Below are 21258 nucleotides of genomic sequence, written 5' to 3'. Positions count from 1 at the left end.
CTTGAAGCCTTGGCTCTCTGCTGCATCCAGTTGAACTTAGCCTCTGCCCTGGAGGTGCTCAGTTGGGAGGTAATGGCCCCAAGATGGGGCCATGGATTAGGTTGCAGGGGAAGCAGCCAGCAGAGCCCAGGGCAGGGAGAGGAGACAGACCCAGCCCTGACCAGAGCCCCACAACTTGTGGCCTGTGAGGCACAGCCTCCAAGGAGTACTGAGAAGGAGCGGGAACAGGAGGAAGCCCTAATCCGCTGTTAGGTATGACCAGGGCCAGAGTCCCTAGCCAGTTGTGCAGGCCCTGAAGCTCTCTGTTAGCCCTGAGAAGTCAACTCCTCCCTTTTCCCAGTCCCCCAGGTTTGGGCCCCTTATCAGAGACCTGTAAAACAGAGGCCATGCCCTGGCCTGTGCATATATTATCTGCTTCTCCTTCCGTAGGAGTCTCGTTTTCTCTTGAGGTGTCCGCTGTCCTTCCTTCTCCATTTTCATGCCAGGGAAGTAGAGAGGCCTTCTCTGACACTCCTTCAGAGCGAGGGGTCCCATTTTCTCTCTCCTGCTCTGAAAACCCTGTGAATGTTCCTAATGAGCAGCAGACTTCACTGCAGCATTAACAGCATGAGCAGCACAGCTGTCCTGGGCATTTAGGAGATGTGCCTCTTCCTCTGATTTAGGCTGGGTCTGCGTAGCATGAGCCCCAGCAGCCCTCCTCCACATTATGGGGGATCAAGGGATCCCCAAGACCTAGGCCTAGCTGTGTGGCCACACTTGGTCCAGCCAGATATCTCATCTACCTGCTCAGAGGAAGAAAAGCATCTTTGCACAGGATGGACTTCCTCATTGCCCATCCCCACCTGTGCCCTACAAGCCGGAGTGACTTTATTACTGCTGTCCCAATGAGGACAGTATCAGTGTAGGGGTAAAAGAAATCAGGTAACTGGAGGAGGGACCATCAGTCATGTCCTAGCGTTGTACCTCAGGAAGGGCTTGCATGTGCCTGCGTACTTCCTCTCCCAGTGTGGAACTTAGGACCGTGGCCAGGGCTGTGCCCCTCACAGGCACAGAATCCTGCTCCTTCCTCTGTGACCCTCTCTGGAGGCCTCTGCCAGCCCTTGGTCCAGCTTCCCTTCCACTATGGAGACTGATTTATCAAGGACAGTTTTTATGTTGCCTCCCACCGCTGCTGTGCAGGAATCCAGCTACCCTTGAGCCCACCAGAGCTGTGTCTCAGCCTCTGGCCACCTGGAATTGGAGTGGCAGACAATGGCAGAAGGACCTGGAGTGGCCTGGAGCTTGGGGGAATTGTTGCTGCTATGGGGAGTGAAGGTGGCACAGCTGTGATTTATGATGGATGGGCAGGCCAAGGCAGTGTGCTGACTGGAGGAGCAGGTGGCCCTGAGGCTAGGTCTCTGGGTCATTGGAGCCCTCGTGAAACTGGCAGGAGAAACCTATATCATTTACTTTGGAGAATCTTGACTTTTTCTGAGAAAAGTCTCCAGCCTGAGAGTTAGTGAGCCATTGACTCTGAGCCAAATGGGTGGTCAGGTGTTTGCCTTTGGGCCTACAGGAAAAGCTGTCCTGACTGATCTTATCCTGTGAGGCCTGTAGTCCTTACGAAGCTGACAGCAGATTTGAACTGGGGCCCCCATCCAAGGGAATGCTCTGCCCCTCCCACCCTTTGTCCTGCTCTGAGGGCATGTAACAGTGGAAATGCTTGGATCCCACACTGCCTCTTCCTGACCACACAAGAGGCCTGCCCTCCAAGGGGGTGAATTGGTGAGACTGAATGGTATGGTGCCTAGCCTGGCTGGTAACAGATAACCCGAAGGCTCTAATGTGTCTGCATGTGCACATAGAAGTGCATACAAATGATCTGGTCATCTTTAGCCCTCTCCAAGGGCCCCGGGCCTGAGGTAAGCTGAGAGGTGATTCAAAAACTGAGGCAGGGCTGCCTGGATGGGACTGGGAGGTGAGCATTTTTGTGTCACCCCCGTCTTTGGCAAGAGAGCTGCAACTTGCCTTCCTTTTGAAAGGGATGGAAGCCGTCCTGTTGGCGGCAAGCACCCTTGGCAGGGAAATTGGACAAGGGATGAACTGAGGCTGCAGGAAAGCAGGAGATCCCAGCCCCGCCCTTGTCAGGGTTCTGTAGAAGGGATCACTTACCTGGGTACCCAGAACTGGATTTCTTGTGTCTGCCAAAGCCTGCCCCACAAACACTTCTCCCCTTGGGCAGCACCACTTCTAGGACCTGGGGGAAATGGGACTTGATGCCATTCTCGGTGTGGCTACCAACTTGGTAAAATACTTGCAGATGAGGTGGCTTAAATAACAGACACTTATTTCCTTACAGTCTGGAGATTAAAAGTCTGGTTAGGGTTACTTCCTGGTCCTCACCTGGGAAGGGGCAAGTCATGGGGCCTCTTTGTAAGGGTACAAGTCCCATTTGTGAGGGCTCCACTCATGACCTAATCACCTCCCAAAGGCCTCGCCTCCTAGTGCCATCGCCTTTGATGTTAGGATTGCCATATATAAATGGGGTGGGGGACACAAACATCTTAGGCCATAGCATTTGACTTCCATTGATGATTCTCTCCTTCACATAGTGTCTGAGTGTTCATTTTAGCTTCTTAGGACCAAAAGTAGAGGTAGGTAAGGCTTGAGTGCATGGAAACCTGCTCTCTGCGTCTACCCTAGGGCCCAGCAGATGGTCATGGACCCAGCTTAGAGATGTGATTGCTTCCTTTGCTACATCCATCTCCCCTTGTTCATGTCTAAAGTACCCAGGAGCCTAGGAATGGCAAACTCTGAGCCAGCCCCTGTGGGTTCACCCATGATTCTAGGGCTGCTGTTCTGAGTTCTCTCTGGTTGTGTGGGTGGGAAGAACTTGCACATGTATGGGAATTAAGCTGGGGCCTTTCCTCCACACATTGGCCAAGTGAGCCTCAGGCCACTTGGAATAGGCAACTGTGGGACCACAGAGGTGAAAAGGCCACGGTGCTCTCTGGAAGGAGTGTCTCCACTGTTCCAAGCATTCCCTTCTGGAGCTTCTTGGCCCCTGGTGCTGTGTAGCTGACCCTGTGTCCCCTGTAGCTGGGCACTCAGGACTTATGAGCTGGCTTGTGCTGTGTGCACCTATGTCCCAACTTACACCACTGTTTCTGCAGGAGCCTGGACCTGCCAAGGTGGCTGTCACCAGCAGCAGCAGCAGCAGCAGCAGCAACAGCAGCAGCATTCCCAGTGCAGAAAAAGTCCCCACCACCAAATCCACACTCTGGCAGGAAGAAATGAGGGCCAAGGACCAGCCCGATGGGAGCAGCCTGAGCCCAACTCAGAGTCCTAGCCAGAGCCAGCCTCCTGCTGCCAGCTCTTTGCGGGAACCAGGGCTGGAAGGCAAAGAAGGTGAGCAGTGACCAGCTGGCCTACGTGCTCACCTGTCCTGGTGCCCTGTCTCAAAGTGCTAGAATGGGCCTGCATCCCAGCAGATAGGAGCTGACACTGGGAATTGGTCATGGCCCCCAGACCTCACTCTCCCTTTGTGCATAGGTTCTGGGCAGCTAATGGCCTGGGCTTCTTGGGCTCTGCTCTTGGGCTTGCCATTCTAATTTAAGTTCCATCTGTAAGGGAGAAGGATAGCTCCTGCTCTCTCAGCTCCAGGTGGGTATCAGGAGAATCAAAAGTGTTCTGTGGCAATGCCCATGTGTATGATGAGACCTCTGTCCCTGCACCGTGTGCTTGTGTTCATGCTGCTACCCACCGTGAGCGGCGTTGATGAGGGCTGCCCAGCCCCTATTGCCTCTACCCTGTCCGGGCCCCTGACTATAGTCAGGGTGCTGGAGAAGAAGTAGTTGGCATCATTGTGTCCTTTCCACTGAACACTCTGGGATTGCTTGAGCAGAATCAGAGTTTCTGTGTCTACCTCTCTTATCTCAGGACTTACTGAGTTCCACAAGACACAGTCTGGCTTTGCCCCTTCCTGTTTTGTCCATATAGTTAAGGACAAGTGCATAGTTGGAGTGGCCCAGCTGATCCAGTCTGAAACAAAATTTTCACTCACTCTGGGCAAAGATTGTCTGAGTTCTTTGGTAGCACGTGCCCATCCACCTCTAAGAGCCTTCTGCTCCATTCACATCTGTGCAGCCCTCTGCCCCTTCCAACCCCCAGATCTAAGAGACCAAAAGGCTGGCAGACTGTTGGTTTCCTCCTCAGAGTTCAGTAAGAAACATCTGGTTGGGCATCTTCCCTCCTGGGCTGGAGTCCTGCTCTCCCTGCCAGCCAGTCTGGGCAATTGGAGCCAGTGGAGGGGAAGATGGCAGTGAATCTTCCATTCCCACCCTGGGGTTCTTTCCCTCCCAGCTCTGCCCTTGAGTGATGGACACTGGAGTTGAAAGATGGAGAGATGGCCCCTGTTGGGTCCTGTGTGGGCTCTTGAAGCAGCAGGCTGAGTGTGCTGCCCTCTCCCCTGTCTTACAGAGGAGAGCAGCATGAGTAGTGATCGCATGGACTGTGGCCGCAAAGTGCGGGTGGAGAGTGGCTACTTCTCCCTGGAGAAGACCAAGCAGGACCTGAAGGCCGAGGAGCAGCAGCTGCCCCCGCCACTCTCGCCCCCCAGCCCCAGCACTCCCAACAGGTACAGTTGCCCTGAACCGCCCTCCCAGGGACTTGGTCGTCCCCTTCACTCCCCAGGTCCTCGGGCCCCCAGCCGCATGATCTGCAGCCTCTCTCTCAACTCCCTGGACGAGGCCAGACAGCAGCCTGCTCATGTGGACGCCAGCAGCACTGGGGGACAGGAGACAGAGACGCTGGGGAGCGCCTTTGCCTTCAGAGCCAGCAGGCAGTATGCCGCCCTGGCCGACGTCCCCAAGGCCATCAGGATCAGCCACCGAGAAGCCTTCCAGGTGGAGAGGAGGCGACTGGAACGTAGAACTCGGGCCCGGAGTCCTGGCAGGGAAGAGGTGGCCCGTCTGTTTGGCAACGAGCGGAGGTAAGGCAGGGACGGGGGGTTTCCCGTGTGTGTGGACACACACTCACACTCTCACACTCCTCGAGCTCTCCTGGGGAAACAGTGTTCTTTTAAAAGCAGGAGCACCTTTCCCTCTGGGCCCTAGCTTCCGGCCCCAGAGCCAGGCTCCCTGCAGCCAGCAGGATTTCTGAGTGCCTTGGCTGCTGTGGACGAGTATCTCCTGGACCCCTGGTAGATTCTTAACTGCCTGAATCTCGTGGGGCTGGATCTTATTCTTCTTGGCCCAGTCTGTTCTATGAGGTGACCTTGGCCGTGGGTGGGGACAGACTCTCTTCACTCTGGAAGACCCGTGTGGGCATAGCACAATGAGAAGGTGCCAGGGCAAACAGCTGTGCCCAGGAAGGTGAGGGCAACACAGTGCCTCTCCCTTAGGGACATGCTACCTGCAAGCTACAGGGAAGCCATGGTGGCCTGCAAACCCACTCAGTGCTGATAGTATCACGGTTGCCCTTTGCCCTTTGGCCTTGGCTGAACTGGGGAGGCCGACCAGAGTCCCAGCTGCCTGGGGAGAGATGGGCTGTGGGCAGCTGGGCTGACGCTGTAGATGCAGAACTTGGTGCTGAAAAGAGGATGGCTTTTGCCCACTCTCCCCCTGTTCCACTGGCCTGAGTTTCCTGAGAACCAGAAGATGTCACTGGAGGCCTGGACAGAGTCCCCACATGTCCTTCAGAGGGCCTTCCACCTGCCTCTAGAAATTGGGGCTTTGCAGGAATGACAGGAATTACCTGTGGGGATAGACTCTGGAGGTCATTGGCCCTTACCCCAAAACAAATTTTTTTTAAATATTTATTTTTTAGTTGTAGTTGGACACAATATCTTTGTTTTTTATTTATTTATTTTTATATGGTGCTAAGGATTGAACCAGGGCCTTGCACGCGCTAGGCGGGTGTCTATTGCTAAACCACAACCCCAGTCCACCCCAAAACAAAGTGGGAGTAGATTTGTACATTTGTCTGGGAAGAAAAGCTATAGTTTTCATTTGGTTTTTGAAGAAATTTACTCTCTAGAAAATAGATTTAATTCTAGAAATGTCCACGGTGTCCCTCCTGCCCTGGGCACAGCCTAAGCTGATTTGAAGTTGCTGTTAGGGACACAGAATGTTGGCATGGGATCCTTGAGGCTCCCTTGAGGGACAGCTCGGAGGAGGTATTTTTATCTCTCATCCCTTTTCTTAACCCACAGTGAAGCCACAGTCCACCCACTCATCTAAATGTCCCAAATAAAAGGGCCTGTGGCCAATCTCCAGGATAAGGGGCTGCCTGACTCTGCCCAGAGTTACTGGTCTTGAAAACAGGGGAAAGTAGGTGCACCGTCTAGGGAGAGCAGTAAAGCCGAGGGAGCCAGGTGCCTCCCAGGTCCCTTCCAGGCACCCTGTGTACTTGGCTGCTCTCATATTTCATTGACAGCTTGACAAGATGCCTGCTTTACCATCCCCAGCTTACAGATGCAAAAACTGAAAGCCAGGGTTCAGTGATAGGGTGACCTTTTATAGCAAATAACTGAGGGGCCCATAGTGGGAAGTCCCTGCTCCCATGGTGTAACCCATTGTTAGAGCCCAGGGTGTCTTTTAAGCAGTTAAGTAAACATATAAACAAAGGGTCTTGCTGGTGATTTGAGGAGGCTGGCAGCGGGGCAGGAAGGCTTTATGCTGGCTGGCAGGCAGGCAGACTGTGTGTCATGGTGGCTCTGGAGCAGGATCAGCCAGGGCCTGAGTTAGTGCCAGACCACAGAATTAACATTCTGCACACCTGCTTGGCTTGGCTGCTTCTCAGAGAGACTCATTTTGAACTCATTCTCATCCACTGGCCTTGGATAGATGTGGTTTGGGGGGCTTTGCTCTTGCATGCTCTTTGCCACCATGGAGAAGGGTTTCAGCTGGTGTTAGCACTCTGGGACTTCCTGCCTTTACATACTAACCCTGTAACTGTCCCTTTCTCACTGACCCTAATGACCTCTGACTGGCTGCTGTTGCTCTCTGAGGCCCACTCACTGGATCCTAAATAGGCCACCCTCTGCTGAACTGGATCCTGTCCTCTGGTAGGTTACACCAATGTCCAGAGTGGCAGGAAATCAGACCCAGCTGCCCACAGTGGCAGCCAGGACAGGCCTGCCCTGCAGCCGTGCGGCAGTTTCTTGATAAGCCTCAGCTACCAATGAGCAAGCAATCTGTGTAAGCATGATGGGCTTTGGGCTTCGACATGTTTGTTTTTCAGACTTCCAGAGCCTGTGCAGATGTTTCTGGAACAGTGATTGCCTCTGGCTGCTGAGTGTGGGGAAGCCACAGTCCTTATGGGGCTGCTGGTGACAGATAACAAAGCCAGTCCTGCTGCACAGTCTGAACTCCCAGGCTCTTGCCGTGTAGGCGTCATGCCCCGGAACCCTGGCACTCTGAGGGCAGGCGCCTGTTCTCTGTGCTGCCTGTGTGAGGTGTTGCTGATGCCTGCAGTGCTTCACGGGTGCCATGTTAGTAACTTCCCACCGACACAGTGAACTAGGGCAGAGGGTGCTGAGCCTGGCCTTGCAGTGCTTTCCCTCAGATAGAGTGGCTGTAGCAAGTGCCTTTCCTGTTTTCCACTCTGACTTCGAGCCCTGGAGCCCCCATAGCATGTGACTTGCATGTGCTTCAGGCTCAACACAGCCCTACTGCTTTCCTGGGGAGCCTCCACGTCAGGTCCAAGTGGCAGTACCCAGGCCTGTCGGGGCCAGATCACCCCACTGCAGTTCAGCCATGCTGGGTGCCTTGCCCTCACTACCCAAGCCTTCCCTTGTGCCCGTGGCCCCAGCAGTCTCCTTAGCTTTCCTCCTTCACACTTGCCTCCTTGCCTGCTCCCAGTCAGTGTCTGCCCCCTTTGCTGGTGTGGCAAGCTGGCCTGACATGAGCCCCCTTCCTGAAGAGGCACTGTGCAGAAGCAAGACCAGGGAAGTGGCACCCACGTGCCCTCTGAGCTTAATCTGGGTGCTCTGCCTCCCTTGAGTAGGGACCTCCAAGACGGATTCACACTGAGCCTCCCTGGGAAGAGGAGGACCTACGCAGCCTCTCCTGTCAGCAGAGTCAGGTGTGGTCCAAGTGGAGTCCAGATGTAGTCCAATCCCAAGAAGAAGCACCTTCTCCTCAGCTCTCATGCTTGCCTGGGACATAGCTGGGGGCCTGAGGTGTCACCAGGAGAGCAGACCTTGCAGAGGTCCAGGGAGGAGGGGCTGTTCTCCTGACAGGTCCTGTCCAACCCTAGGCCCAGGGGTCAGCCCCAGAATGCAGGACTGAGCACAGCCCACCACTTGCCAGCCTCTCTGCCTGACCCTGCCTGGACTCCTGACTGAGGGACGATTGGGGTTCCTCCTCTGCAGTGATCATCTTGGGTTTTGCTTCTTTGATTCTGTGGGTGATTTTGGTTTGCCATTATTTGATTTTGAAGACAGTTCTTTTCTGTTTATTCATTCTCCAGCCTTGTTTTCTTTCAGGTCTTGTCCTCTCCGCCCTCTGCTGTGTCGCTGTGGCGTTCGCGCCTCCTCCACCCGCTTCGCTCCCATCTCAGCTCCGTCTCCGGCACAGACCACCTGACGAGGCCGCGGGCCCTCTCACATGAAATCAACCTGCTTTGTTTTGTTTTAGTTTGGTTTTTGATTCCTTTTAACTGTTGGCAGAAACAATGTTAATTCATGAGCCTCTTTCTTGCTGAATTTTGGGCACCCTGGGGTGGGATCTGCATCATGATTGTGGAGGGACGCCTTGAGCGTGGAGCCCCTCTGAGGTGGTGGTTGCCTTTTGATTGTGTTCGTGGCTAAGGAGAAGCTGTCGGGTGCCAAGCTGTGTGAAGGCCACATGGGTCAACACAAGAGAGCCTGTAGGGCCTCCAGGGTCGGGCAGGTGCAGGACTGGCAGGGGAGTTCCCAGCCCTGATCTGCTCTTGCCCATGTAGAGGGGGCACCGAAAGAGCTTGGGTTGACCAAGCTTGTGCCTGGAAACTGGTTGGGTTGGTGCTGTGTGAAGCTCGTGCCACCTGCCTGATAGGGGAGGCTTAGGGAAAGTGGGACAGGCCTTGTGGAGTGAACTAAGTGTGGGAGGTCAGCCCCAGGAGCTCCTCCTCGACTCAAGGCCAACGCCGCCTCGGGAATGTGGGAAATTCTCTTGCTTCAGCAGCCTCCTACCCTCTCTTACAGGAGATCCCAGGTAATTGAGAAATTTGAGGCCTTAGACATTGAGAAGGCAGAGCACATGGAGACCAATGCCTCGGCAGTGCCCTCCCCATCAAGCGACACTCGCCAGGGCCGCAGCGAGAAGAGGGCATTCCCCAGGAAGCGGGTGAGCTCCTAGGGCAGGGGTGCCAAGGCCCCCGTGGGGCTGGCGGGGCAGCTCAGGGTTTGGGCACACATGATCCCACACATTCCACGTTCCCCTAGTGCTGGAGGTGTGCTTCTGCTGGCCTCTACTCCCGGATCTCCCCTCCATTAGTGAGCCTCTTGAGGGCCAGCCTGTCTTCTGCATCTGCGTTCCAGAACTTCATCCTCCCCGAGATGGTGCTCAAACAAGTTTTATATCACAGGCAGCAACTAGAATGTTCTCTTCCTCCCTGAGGCAGCCCAGCAACAAAGCTGAACATGGTGCCTTTCTTTCTTCCTTCTCTGTCTTGAGTAGCAGCCACTCCCCTCTTTTCTCCATCACAAGGTGGATCATCCTCTGCGGTCCTCCTGTTCCCAGGCACACCTGCCTGCCCACCTCTTCTATAGCTTGCTGTGTCTGAGCTCTTCTTCCTCCCTGGCGACTCTTGTTTGTGATGTTTGTGAGGTGCCCACTGCCCAGCTGCTGTCCACTGCCACAGAACCTGGTCTTCCTTCTGTGCTCTGAGAAGCGGAGGATGGGGTGGGGCTAGAACAGTGTCCCTCTCAAGGAAGGATGGATGACCCAGCTCACTGCCCCTGTGCCCACCCAAGCTGCCCTGGGCTGCACTGACTGGCGGCTACTCTCTGCCATAGGACTTCACCAGTGAAATTCCCACAGCGCCTCTATCGGACACCTCAGCTTCCCCCCTGTCTCCACACCGAAGAGCCAAGTCACTGGACAGGAGGTCCACGGAGTCCTCCATGACGGTGAGCCCGGACCGTGTGCCAAGTTCTCTGGAGACCTGCCACTGCCGCTGCTGCTCCTGCTTCTGGCCACTCTGGGCCGCTATCTGTTTGTGTCCTTGAGTTCATGCCAGATGTCCCTCTGTGCACAGCCCTCATGTCTGTGAGTGCCCCTACCTGCCAACTCACGGCCCACTGGAAGCAAGTCCTGTTTCTTCCCCATCCTGGGCCCAGCAGAATCAGGAACTGTGTGGCATCCTGAGCTCCGCGTAGCGGTCTCTGCAGAGGAGGCCACCTTGGCCTTGGCAGGGAATCTTGGTTTAGGAAGTCAGGACTGCATCAGAGACCTTCTGCTCTTCTGCTTCTGGGTGTTCACTTTTGTGGTCTGTGGAGGCAGGAGCCATGACTTGTTGAGACTTGACCTGTTCTTGAGTTTGTGCCATGGGGGAAAGCAGGCCTTGCCCGGGTCCTTCCGTGGGGCTTAGATCTACAGCAGTGGTGGCTCAACAGGAGTGGTCAAAGCTCGGGTCATGGGCTACCTCGGCAGCTGGCCCTACCCTTCTGCACCCTTTCCAGGCTCCTGGGCAGGCTCACCGCCTCCAGAGGCCCAGACAGAAGAGATCAGCAGGGATCCACCAGCACCATCCCTCCAGGGCAGGCGCAGCTGCAATGACACCACCAAAGCAAAGTTTGGGAGTCTTTATAAGCTGGGCGTGGTGGCACATGCCTGTCACCTCAGTTACTAGGGAGGCTGACTCAGGAGGATCACAAGTTCAAAGACCACCTCAGCAACATGACAAGACCCTGTCTCCAAAATAATAATAATAATAATAAGAGTCTTTATTACTTACAGATCCACAACAGGCAGACAATCAGGGGAAGAGAGGAACCTTTCATCCCAGGTCTTGTGCAGAACAATCATGTGTATCCAAGAGGGTCTTCCCCTGCATAAGGGTCATCTGGGATCAGTGTCCTAATTTCTCGTTGTTATTATTTATTGGATACCTCAGACAACCCTAAAGGAAGGGAGTCTGGCGTAAAGCGGGAATTAGAGGGCTCCACCAAGGAATGTGCTTCCTGGTCAGAGTGGTCCAGGCAGCAATCCACCACTGTTTCTGTGTGATGCAGCAGGTCTCCTGGAACACACCTGGTTGTTACCCTGCTACTTCTCACCTTTTGCAACTCCCTCCCTGCCCTGGGAATACTGAGACATCAAAGCCAGTTCTGATCAAGACAGCAGGAAAAACAGAGAAGGGGTTTCTGGTGTCTGCGTGGGGACCTGCCTCACAGAAGCACAGAGTGATGGGTGAGGGCCTTGGCCAGGCAAGATGCAGGTGTTCTGATGTGGCACTGTTAGGCTGCCTCTCAGATCCACACATGCCTGAACAGCATAGGTGAAAAGGGCTGCTGGGCCTTCTTGTCTGCTGTCCTGCATCTTATGGGCAATGGAGACTGAACTTCCTCCTGATGGAGGAGTGACTTGAGGGCCTGGGAAGGGCTGCTACTGCCTCTTTCCTCAACACCAGATGTGGTCTGTGCCCCCAGGCTTCTGTGACTTTGCTTTTCCTGCGGCTTTGGCAAGAGCCCCTGAATTCTCCTTTCAACTGTCCTTACAGACCTTCTCCTTCATGAAATCCAACACTCTACTGGGTCTGTTCTCTGCTCCAGACAGGCCTTGTAACAGGACCCACGCAGGCCAGGGTAGGCATCTTGGGGCAGCTGGGCAGCCCATGCTGCTGCTTTCCAGGGCAAATGAGGCCATGCCCGCTCTCTACCTGGTATCTCCTTCCTCATGGACTCACGTGCCCTTGGGCAGCGTCCAGGAGGGGCAGGGAGAGGCACACAGGCTCATCTGGCAGGTGGAGAAACCCCTTTTCCTGGTGCCACTTTGTCTGGACAAAATTATCAGCCCCATCAGCCACGCTTGTCCACAACTGCACACCATGAGGCTTTCCTCTGAGCTGTTTCTTTCTCTTCCTTTCCCAGCCTGACCTGCTGAATTTCAAGAAAGGCTGGCTGACCAAGCAGTACGAGGATAGCCAGGTGAGTGGGTGGAGCTCCTATGACCCTGAGGACTGAAGCAGGTGTGAATTCTTGCTGACCTTGTCCCTGGTGGGATCTGTGAGCCCTAGCTCCATCTCCCTACCATGGGCACACTCAACTCATGGACTAGGACTAGCCAGGACCCCCACCTGCTCATAGTGCAGGTGCACAGATCCCGTTGTCATGGTGGCAGGGCCCCTGGGGAGGCTCCACTTGGCTCTGCTGGCTGCCTGCAGTATCTCTTGGCCTTAGGCCTGGGGACATTCTATAGCGTTCACCCCCACCACCTGGTATCATCTTCCTAAAGGTTTTCTAGGGGCCCAGGGACAGAGAAGGCCTCTGGCAGTGGGGCTAATGTGTTATTGTACAAAGCAGCCAAAGATGGTCGCCTAAGATTGCAAGACCTTGTGTGCAAGAAATCAGCTCCATTGCAATGGCATCATTAGGCCCTGGTGGGAGCAAATGTAGTCCCTTCTTGCTGCCAAATCCAAGCAGGTAGAGCTGTTTGCAGCTGGGCCTGACAAGGGTCTGAGGCTAGAAGTCCTGGCTGCCTGAGAAGGCGTGAAGAGGATTCTGCAGGGTCTACACCCAGGAGACCCTAACCCTGGCCCATCCCGGCTTCCCCTCTGCCAAGACATCCTCTCTCCCCTCCATATCGGATCCCTTTGGCCTTGCCTGAAGACTCAAGGTCCCCTCCTTGCTGCTCACAGTGAAGACTTGGTACCACTTCTGCTGGTGCAGGTGGGACATGCCCATCTGGGGAGCCAGTCAGATGGCCATGGCTCTTGGTGCCATTTCACAGCCACCTTTCCATTGTGATGGTCTGCAGACTCTGGAGGGGGGATGGAGGCCTACAAAGCACTTGGTCACCAGCTGTACCACTGTGGATCACAGAGAACCCCCAGCTAAGGCCACCCCACTGTCTGCTGCCTTTTCACAGAGGAGCCACAGCTTAGCAAGCCTCCCTGAGTTTGAGCACATGGCTACCTGCATCTGAGCAGTCTGTGTGCTACATGCCATGTCGGGGGTTGAGGCTGCCCTTTGCTTACCCTGCGTTCTGGAAGGTACTCCTGGACGCTGACTCTAGGGCACCCTGGAGTGGTAGTTGAATTTTGTTGTTTGTTTCTTTCTTTCCTGTTAGTGGAAGAAACACTGGTTTGTCCTGGCAGATCAGAGCCTGAGGTACTACAGGGATTCCGTAGCTGAGGAGGTGAGTGACTGGCTCTACTCTTCTGGGAGAAACCTGAGGGGCGCAGGTGGCATCTTGGAGCCTCAGGCTCTCGCTGCTGTTGCTTTCTCCTGGGCTGATGTCCCTGTCTGTCTGGGGAAGGGTGTTCCTGCTGCCATCCTGGGTGTCTTGGTCTTCGTCTGGTGGGAGCAGCCAGACCAGCTTTAACAGCTCATGACTCTTCCTGCCTGTGACAGCAGGCTTTCCTGAGACCCTGTTCAGGTACCTCGGCACAGTGGGCTTTTGTCACTCCTGTGTTTCTCTTCTTTGAAGAACACTGAAATTTGAATACTCAGGATGAGCAATCTGATTGTTTCTACAAAGAGATTTGTGGTGAATTGAGTTGTTGGAGGAGTTGAACTAAATCTTGTCCTGTCTTTTGGATAAGACATATTTTTGGCATATGGTGGGAGAATTCGGTTGGGACCTTAACAGTCCTAACACCATGACTGAAGACCAACTGGGACAGGCTCTTTTCTTCACCTATCCCCAAAAAACACCCCCCTTTTGAATAATCGAGAAAGTCTGTGTGCTTAATGTTCGCTGCTGATTCTACTCAGAATCCTTCAGTTGCACCCATACATCTAGAAAAAGATCTCAGTCTCAAGTTAGCCATTCTCAGACCTTTGTAGTAAAAAGTGGGAAAGAACCTGAATATCCATCATTAAACAATGGTCTTCATATTTAAATATTCTGAATTGGTCTGCGTGGACTTGAAGGGGGAAGATGTTGCCAGTAGGATGTAGGTGCAAAGTGTTGTGGGCAGCAGGCTCTGCTGTGTCCAAGATCAGGGATGGAATACAGCGTTCTGTGATTTCAAGAGTGGTCTGCAGACCCCTGGAGACCCTGAGTTCCTTTCAGGAGAGCTGTGATGGTCAAATGTTTATAATAAAAACTTTTTTTGTTGTGTTGATGTCTGTATTGAGGTACAGAAGCAGTGGTAGGTGGGACCCCAGCACCTTGGCACAGGCTGCAGCGGTCACTGTGTTCACATAGCCAACAGTCATGGTGTTTAAAAACAAACCGAGTCTTGGGGCTGGGGTTGTAGCTCAGTGGCAGAGCGCTTGCCTAGCATGTCTGAGCCACTGGGTTCAATTCTCAGTACTGCATATAAATAAATAAATAAATAAAGGTCTATCAACAACTAATAAAAAATATTTAAAAAAAAAAAAAAGCCGAGTCTTAATTGGGCAGTAAAGGTTAGTAATTTTATTAAGCCTCAACCTTTGAATGCCTGTCTTTTTTGTATTCTGTGATTTAAGTGGGAATTCAACATCAACCACTCAGCCACAGGCTGTCTTATGGAACACACTTGGGCTGTTGAGTTGTGAGCTGAACTAGCCATGTCTTTGTGCAACACCATTATTGTTTGAAGAAAGAGCTGACAAACTGGTCTTTCAGTTTGTGAGTTAGGTAGGCTTTTTTTAAATCAAGAACCTATTCCTACCAGGTGTGCCAGTGCACACCTGTAATCCCCAGCTACTCAGGAAGCTGAGGCAGAAGCATCACATGTTACAGGCAAGCCTGTATATCTTAATGATATCCTGTCTCAAAAAGCAAAAGGGGCTGGGGATGTAGTTCAATGGTAGAGAACCCCTGGGTTTAATCCCCAATGCCAATACTAATAATAGTACTAGTAAATAATAATAAAAGAACCTGTTCTTTCAAGGAAAACAACTGATAGTTCATTGCCAGTAGTACAATTTGAGCTTTTAAGAAAAAATTCATATAAAAAGAACAAATAATTTTTTTAAAAAAAGGAATATTAGGCTGGGCATAATGGTATAGTTTTGTAGGTCTATTGGGGAGGCTGAGGCAGGAGGAACACTTAAACCCGGAAGTCAGAGGCCAGTCTGGGCAATGTAGACTCCATCTCAAAAAAGTAAAGAAAAAATGATAAAAGAAAAAGGTAAAAGTTAGAACTTCCAAAAATTCCTATTATATCATGAACTTGACAGCTTCCCTTTTACTTGTGGACTTCTCAGATGAAATTGGTGATGATTTAACAAATGTGACATTTTGATCCCACATAATGAACTTTGTGGACATTTGGAAGCTATGTACAACCTAATGTTTTCCAAGTGACACCTGTTACAGCATCATGCCTGGCAAAAGATATATCCAAAGGGCAGGATAAACTGTGCACTTAATCTAACAACACAGAAAACTCACTGATGGGATTGCAGATTTCACAGTTTACTTTTGAGAAATTACTGCTTGTCAAAGAGTCCATAGTTAGCTGGAAAGACTGTTAAAATCCATCCTTTTCCAACTCTGAGACCACTTTGTCTTAATAAACTTCAACTAAAACAATACACTGAACAGACTGAATGCAGAAAGAACCCACCCATCCTCCTGAAGCCAGACACAGAAGAGATTGCAGAAATTCAAAACAGTGCCACTTTTATCATTGACTTCTAATCATATTTCTAATTTTAAAATGAAATGAGTTTGGTTTTACTTTTAAATAAATAGTTTAAAATGTTCAGTTTTAATTTTTAATGTAAATATCATAAGTAGATAATCTGCACATACACAAAAACTCTTTGTTTTTAAAAGAGTCCTAACCAACACTTTTAGGCCCTGCTGGCATGGAATGTCTTTAGCCAGATACCCAAGAACATGGTAGTGTGGATGCTCCTGGGGAGGGACCTGGGTCCTACAGTGGTTGGGATATGTAGTCAAGGTCTATTCCCATTAAAGACTTAGTACAAGGGAAGGTGCTCATCTAGATATTGGCTCCTCCAAAATCTCTTAAGACCCCCTCATTTCTCTCTGCAGGCAGCTGACTTGGATGGGGAAATTGACTTGTCCACATGTTATGACGTCACAGAATATCCAGTCCAGAGGAACTATGGCTTCCAGATACACGTGAGCCCAGGGGAAAGGGGATACATGGGCTTGACCAGCAGGGATGTATCTTGGAGAACCTGATGTCTCAATGGGGCCCCCGATGGGAGGGCTAAGTCTTTTCCATTAGTGTTGACTCCTGTCCCTGTGGCCCTTGGCCTCCAACCCTAGAGCGTAATGTGAACACAAAGGTGGACATCTTTTCTCTCAAGGCTGTTTAAAGACTTTTGTTACTGAAGCATAGTGTTTTGTTCGTGTTTTGTGGTACTGAGGATTAAACAGGAGCATTCTACCTCTAATCTGCATCCCTACCCCTTTTAGTTCTATTTATTTTTTTATTTTGACACTGGGTCTCGATAAGTTGCTGAGGCTGTCCTCCTGGAACTCACAATCCTCCTGCCTCTGCCTCCCAGGTAGCTGGGGTTTCAGGAGTGTGCCACCAGGCCCCACTCTTTTTTTTATTTATTTATTTTTTAATTTTGATGCTGGAGTTTGGGGCCTTTAGAAGGATTAGGATATGGAGACTACCTAAAGTGTTTGTTAATTATTTAAAAGATAAAGGTTTTTATTCACTTATTCATTCATTCATATATTTACTTGCAAATCTATTTTTTTCCAAAATCTTGTGAACAGTGCTTCGCTTTTCTCTCAAAATAGTAACTTGTTGGACAAATGAAATAGTCACCATTGGCCGTTACTATAGAATTACGCTTGGAGTCAGCCCTACCCAGGATTAAGAGCACAGGACTGCCATATCCACTCTCACCTCTCACACCAGTTGCAAGTTTGGGGGTTTCCAAAGTAACCTTGAACTTCAAGAATTCTCTAGAATGACTCAGAGCACTAAGGAAAGCACTACCTTTAAAATTAGTTTTATTATAGCAAAAGGGTACAAATTAGAACCAGTCAATAGAAGGGACACATGGGGTAGAACCTGGGACCTGGAGGGTCCCAGAGTATCTGTGTCCTTTGGGGACACTGTACCCTCTTGGCCTGGTCACAAAACAATACACAGAGCATTTCCAGATCACTAGCCTGGACCTCAGTGTCCAGTTTTCATCAAACTTTCATAACGTCGTAACCAGTTGAGTTTTCATCTTGGCACTTGGTCTCCATCTTTATAGCCCCCAGCCCACCAGAATCACTTTACACAGCCCAGTCTTAACCCTCTGAGTTCATGGTTGGATTTTGGTTTTTCTGACACAGCCAGCCTCTCCCCAGGTAATCTTGACAGTATCAGCTGTCAGGTGGGGACTCAGGAATTTGTCATAGGTAATGCTCCAATTACTCAGGCAGGATTTACAGGTTACCTCCCAGGGGCTTAGGACAGAGGCCAGGCCTCTCTTTGGATGAAGCCTCTTCGTTTTCTCTCGTAAGAGCCTTCAGATTGGTGGCAGTAGGAGAGTTGTCTCCCACAGGGCAGGCTCTGGGACTTGGTTTCTCATAGGATGCTGGATGCTGGTGGACTCACTAGCAGGTTTCATGTTCCTATCTGGGGGCCCGGAAACTCAATTGCGCTTACTTCCTGTGTGTCGCTATGCTCAGAGTTGACCAGGCACTTTGGGACAGACTTAGACCCACCAAATTCAGAGGACATGGAAAGCTAGCTCTGGTGGCAGATGTGTAAAAGCCCACTGCCACCCCTGGGCAACCGTCACGGCTTTCCTCCACATGCGGTTTGTACCATGTCATGTGGAGGTGGTGCTGAAGGCCTGCTTCCAGGGCTGGTGTTGTTTGGCTGCTCTCAGCAGCTCACAGGGCCCTGCTGCAGTGTTTTTCTGCCCCTCAATCCCTGTGGGAGGAGCAGAGCACTCCATGAGCCCCTCACCAAGATCCCTCTCAGTGCCAGACCTGGTGTGGGCTGTGGCTTTGGGGGCCCCTGCTAGCCCCAGCACCCCAGTCTTGATCAGCAGGCATTGGGGCAGGGCGTCCTGCAGTTGAGTTCACCCACTCTTTTCTAGTGATGGCAAGGACACTAGACCTTGTAGGGCTAGGTGTGGATAGGTGTGGCCACTTTGCCTCTGTGGCGATAGACCCTCCTCATTGCTCTGACTGGGGGCTTACTTTTGAGTTTTCATCTTGGCACTTGGTCTCCATCTTTAGCCCCCAACCCACTGTGCCTGCCATGAGCCCCAGGGGCTGCAAGCCTGGATCAGGACAGGCTGTTTTCATCCTGCTCTACTTGGAGAAGGTTCTGCTCTAAGTTGGTAGAAAGCACCCGCATGATATAACCAGTGACTGTACGCTAGGAAATTATGTCTGGCAGCACTTGCAGGGCAGCAAAAAGGGGTACGGGTCAGGTAGGTTCTGTGGTGATGAGCAAAGAAGGAAGGAGGGGAGCTCAGCAGCAGGAAGAGACATGAGAGGAGGAGGGCAGTGGGGGCCCGTGAGGCCCACAGAGAAGCTGCCCAAAGAGCTGACTCGGGAAGTAGGTGCTCTGGAACCTGGTTGGTGGTGTGTTTGAGGCTGTGATGGGCTCTCTGGAGAACATGTTATCAGGCAAGTGCTGTCCTGAAGCTGGGAAAGAGAGGTCAACTAGAGATGAGGCCCATCACAGTGGGGCTCTGTAACTATAGACTCCAGAAGTGCCCTACTGAGGGGTGGAGAGGGAGACCCCCAGAGATGTGAGTGTACATCACGGGCTGCAGCCTAGAGAAGAGTGGGATGTGGCCTGGGGCTTGGTCCCTAGTGAGGAAGAGACCAAGTTGATCTGTGCTTGGCAGCAAACTGGGCCAGCATGTGATCTTTGGTGTGACTCCTGTGCCAAAGCCATCTTGGTGATTGCATCTTCCTGCCAGCCACTTTGTTTATGGTGGGGTCTGAGCAGCCTGGGTAGCCAGTAGGATGGTGCTGTAGCATTCCCTTCCCTAGGTGCAGGAAGATGACTCAGGGGGAGCCGCTGGCCGCATGTCATGCACCTATCCTTTCTGAAGGTGCTTGAGTAGAGCTGCATGGGGATGCAGGGATCATGTCCCTAAGGCCATGCACTCTGGGCTCTGCCTGGGAGTCCCTGATGGAGCGCTTGTCATCATGTGCTTGTCATGGAGTGCTTATGTAGAGCAAGAGTTCAGTACATGTGTGCTAGCCCTGTAGGGGCAAAGGCTCCATCTGCCACCTCTCTGAGAGTCTGCCCCGTGCAGCTCTTGACTGCTAGCCTCTGCCTTCCTCCCTGTGGAACCTGGTCTCTGCCTAGTACAAGGATCTCCCCTGGAGGTGGGAGGTGGCAGTCATCTCCAGGGACCAGTCACTGGGTGACACCTGTGTATTTTGTATAGACAAAGGAGGGCGAGTTCACACTGTCTGCCATGACTTCTGGAATCCGGAGGAACTGGATACAGACCATCATGAAGCACGTTCACCCAACCACTGCCCCAGATGTGACCAGGTGAGATAGTCGGGGATGCCTGAGGGAGCCCCTCATGCATCTTACGGGGACCCTCTGGCTCCTGCTAAGGGAGCTATAGTTTTGGATCTGTCATTCCCCTGGACCTGAGCCTGGCTACATCCCAGCACAGCTTCCTTCCCTCCCTCTTCTGTCCCACGGTTGGCTGGCCCTGCTTGGTCTCCTTGTGGCTCTCTGGTTTTTCCTGTCCCAGGCTGGCTTATCCTCTTTACTGGCCAGGTCAGCCATGCAGGTCACCTTTGTGCCCATTGGTAGAACTGTGCTTGACAGAGAGTCTTCTTAGTCTCTCTCTCAGCCCAGGCCTGGGCTTAGGCTGTGCCGTGGGCCCTGTCTAACTACTGTCCTCTGGCTGGCGAGGGCAGTCCCAACACTGCAAGGCACAGGCCACCATAGCTTTGCTCTTCCTTGGTTTCTTTTCGCCTCACTCCTACATCTGTTTGATTTCTGTGCAACCAGGAAAAGCTTCTCTCTGAGACTCTCACTGCTGAAGCCCAAGCTGGAAAAGTGTGTTCTCTCCTGTGTTAGCATTCTGTGGTTCGTATCCCTTGGGACCCACTGCATGCCTTCCTCCTCCTGCCCTGGAAGTTAGAAACCTGCCACCAGTTTGCATTTTCAGAGAAAGTGGAAACAGCTCCACTGTGCAGGGTCTGGCTCTGTGTTGGCCAAACACTGCTGTGCCCACCTGAGGCCACAGAGCCACCATGTGTTCTGAGCATCTCCCGTGCCTTCCTCTGCTGGGGAGGCTCAGAGTGTTTCTGGCTCCAGAGGTCAAGCTGTGGCAGGCAGCACAGTGACGGCAGTGGCTGTTGTGGTCTGCAGCAGCCTCTCCCACATCTGTGCTTGGTCAGAACCTTCACCTCCCTCCAGAGGCTGACTGCATCCCCTCTGAACAAGAAGGAAACTTGACCACCCCTTTACTTCAGGTCCCTTTTCTGTCATACATTCATTCCTTCCTTCATTTGCCAGCAGTATCTAGTTGTTCCTATATCATAAGGTCAGGAGGTTGTGGCCAAGCTCAGCAGCCCTCCTGCTGTCTCTTGGGAGCTTGGCAGAGGGCTGCTGCTTGCTGGTTTTCATCAAAGAGCCCTCCAAGTCAGGAGCAGAGCCCACAGTGCAAGGTGCCCGGTGCTCTTCCCAGCTCCATAAAAGGCCTCACAACAGAACGAGAAAGGCACCTGTGTTGCCTGCCCAGGCTGCGCAACAGATGGTGCGGCTGTGTGCTCAGGCGGGCAGTGGATGCGAGAGGGCAGGCGGCCTGCTGTCCTCTTCTGCCAGGCCTGGGCTGCATGCTCAGGTTGAGGGTCCTGGCTAGAAAAAGTCAGTGCTGGGATATTTGGGGGCAGGTGCCAAGAAGACACTTGTACACACCATGTGCTTGCATGCGGCCTGAAAGGGGTGGTCTCCTACATGGACGTTCCTATTCCCCTCCATGCAGTGACTAATGGCCTCTGGGGAACAAGATGGAGGCCAGTGTTGTGCTTTCATACCAAAGTGGGCCTGACTTTGTCTTCCTGACTAGAGTGGACCTCACAGTCTAGTGTATCTTAAAGTTAGTTGGTAGAGCCCCCCCCCTCCTGTTTGTTTTTGCTTGTGTTCTTCTATGTCAGCTCTCATGAGCTGAAGAAAACTTGAATTGTTTTTACCACTACAATGCCAAACTCCAAG

At 52.3% G+C, this 21258-nt stretch overlaps 1 protein-coding gene across 5 annotated transcripts in view; it reads left to right on the top strand.

Moving 5' to 3' along the window:
* The window catches only part of Mprip (myosin phosphatase Rho interacting protein), a 139494-nt gene that overhangs the window by 86244 nt on the left and 31992 nt on the right, over positions 1-21258 (top strand). For 3 of the 5 annotated variants that reach the window (XM_076869204.1, XM_076869208.1, XM_076869205.1), the window contains exons 6-13: positions 3153-3387; positions 4459-4969; positions 9167-9308; positions 9980-10093; positions 12056-12112; positions 13254-13322; positions 16122-16211; positions 19466-19575. In XM_076869204.1, coding sequence (XP_076725319.1) covers positions 3153-3387; positions 4459-4969; positions 9167-9308; positions 9980-10093; positions 12056-12112; positions 13254-13322; positions 16122-16211; positions 19466-19575 — 1328 coding nt within the window. The remainder of the gene's footprint in view (positions 1-3152; positions 3388-4458; positions 4970-9166; positions 9309-9979; positions 10094-12055; positions 12113-13253; positions 13323-16121; positions 16212-19465; positions 19576-21258) is intronic. The other 2 variants (XM_076869206.1, XM_076869207.1) reach the window with 1 other exon arrangement.

The sequence above is a fragment of the Callospermophilus lateralis genome, chromosome 11 (assembly GCF_048772815.1).
Source record: "Callospermophilus lateralis isolate mCalLat2 chromosome 11, mCalLat2.hap1, whole genome shotgun sequence".
Lineage (NCBI taxonomy): Eukaryota > Metazoa > Chordata > Mammalia > Rodentia > Sciuridae > Callospermophilus > Callospermophilus lateralis.
This window is presented reverse-complemented; position numbering and strand designations above follow the sequence as displayed.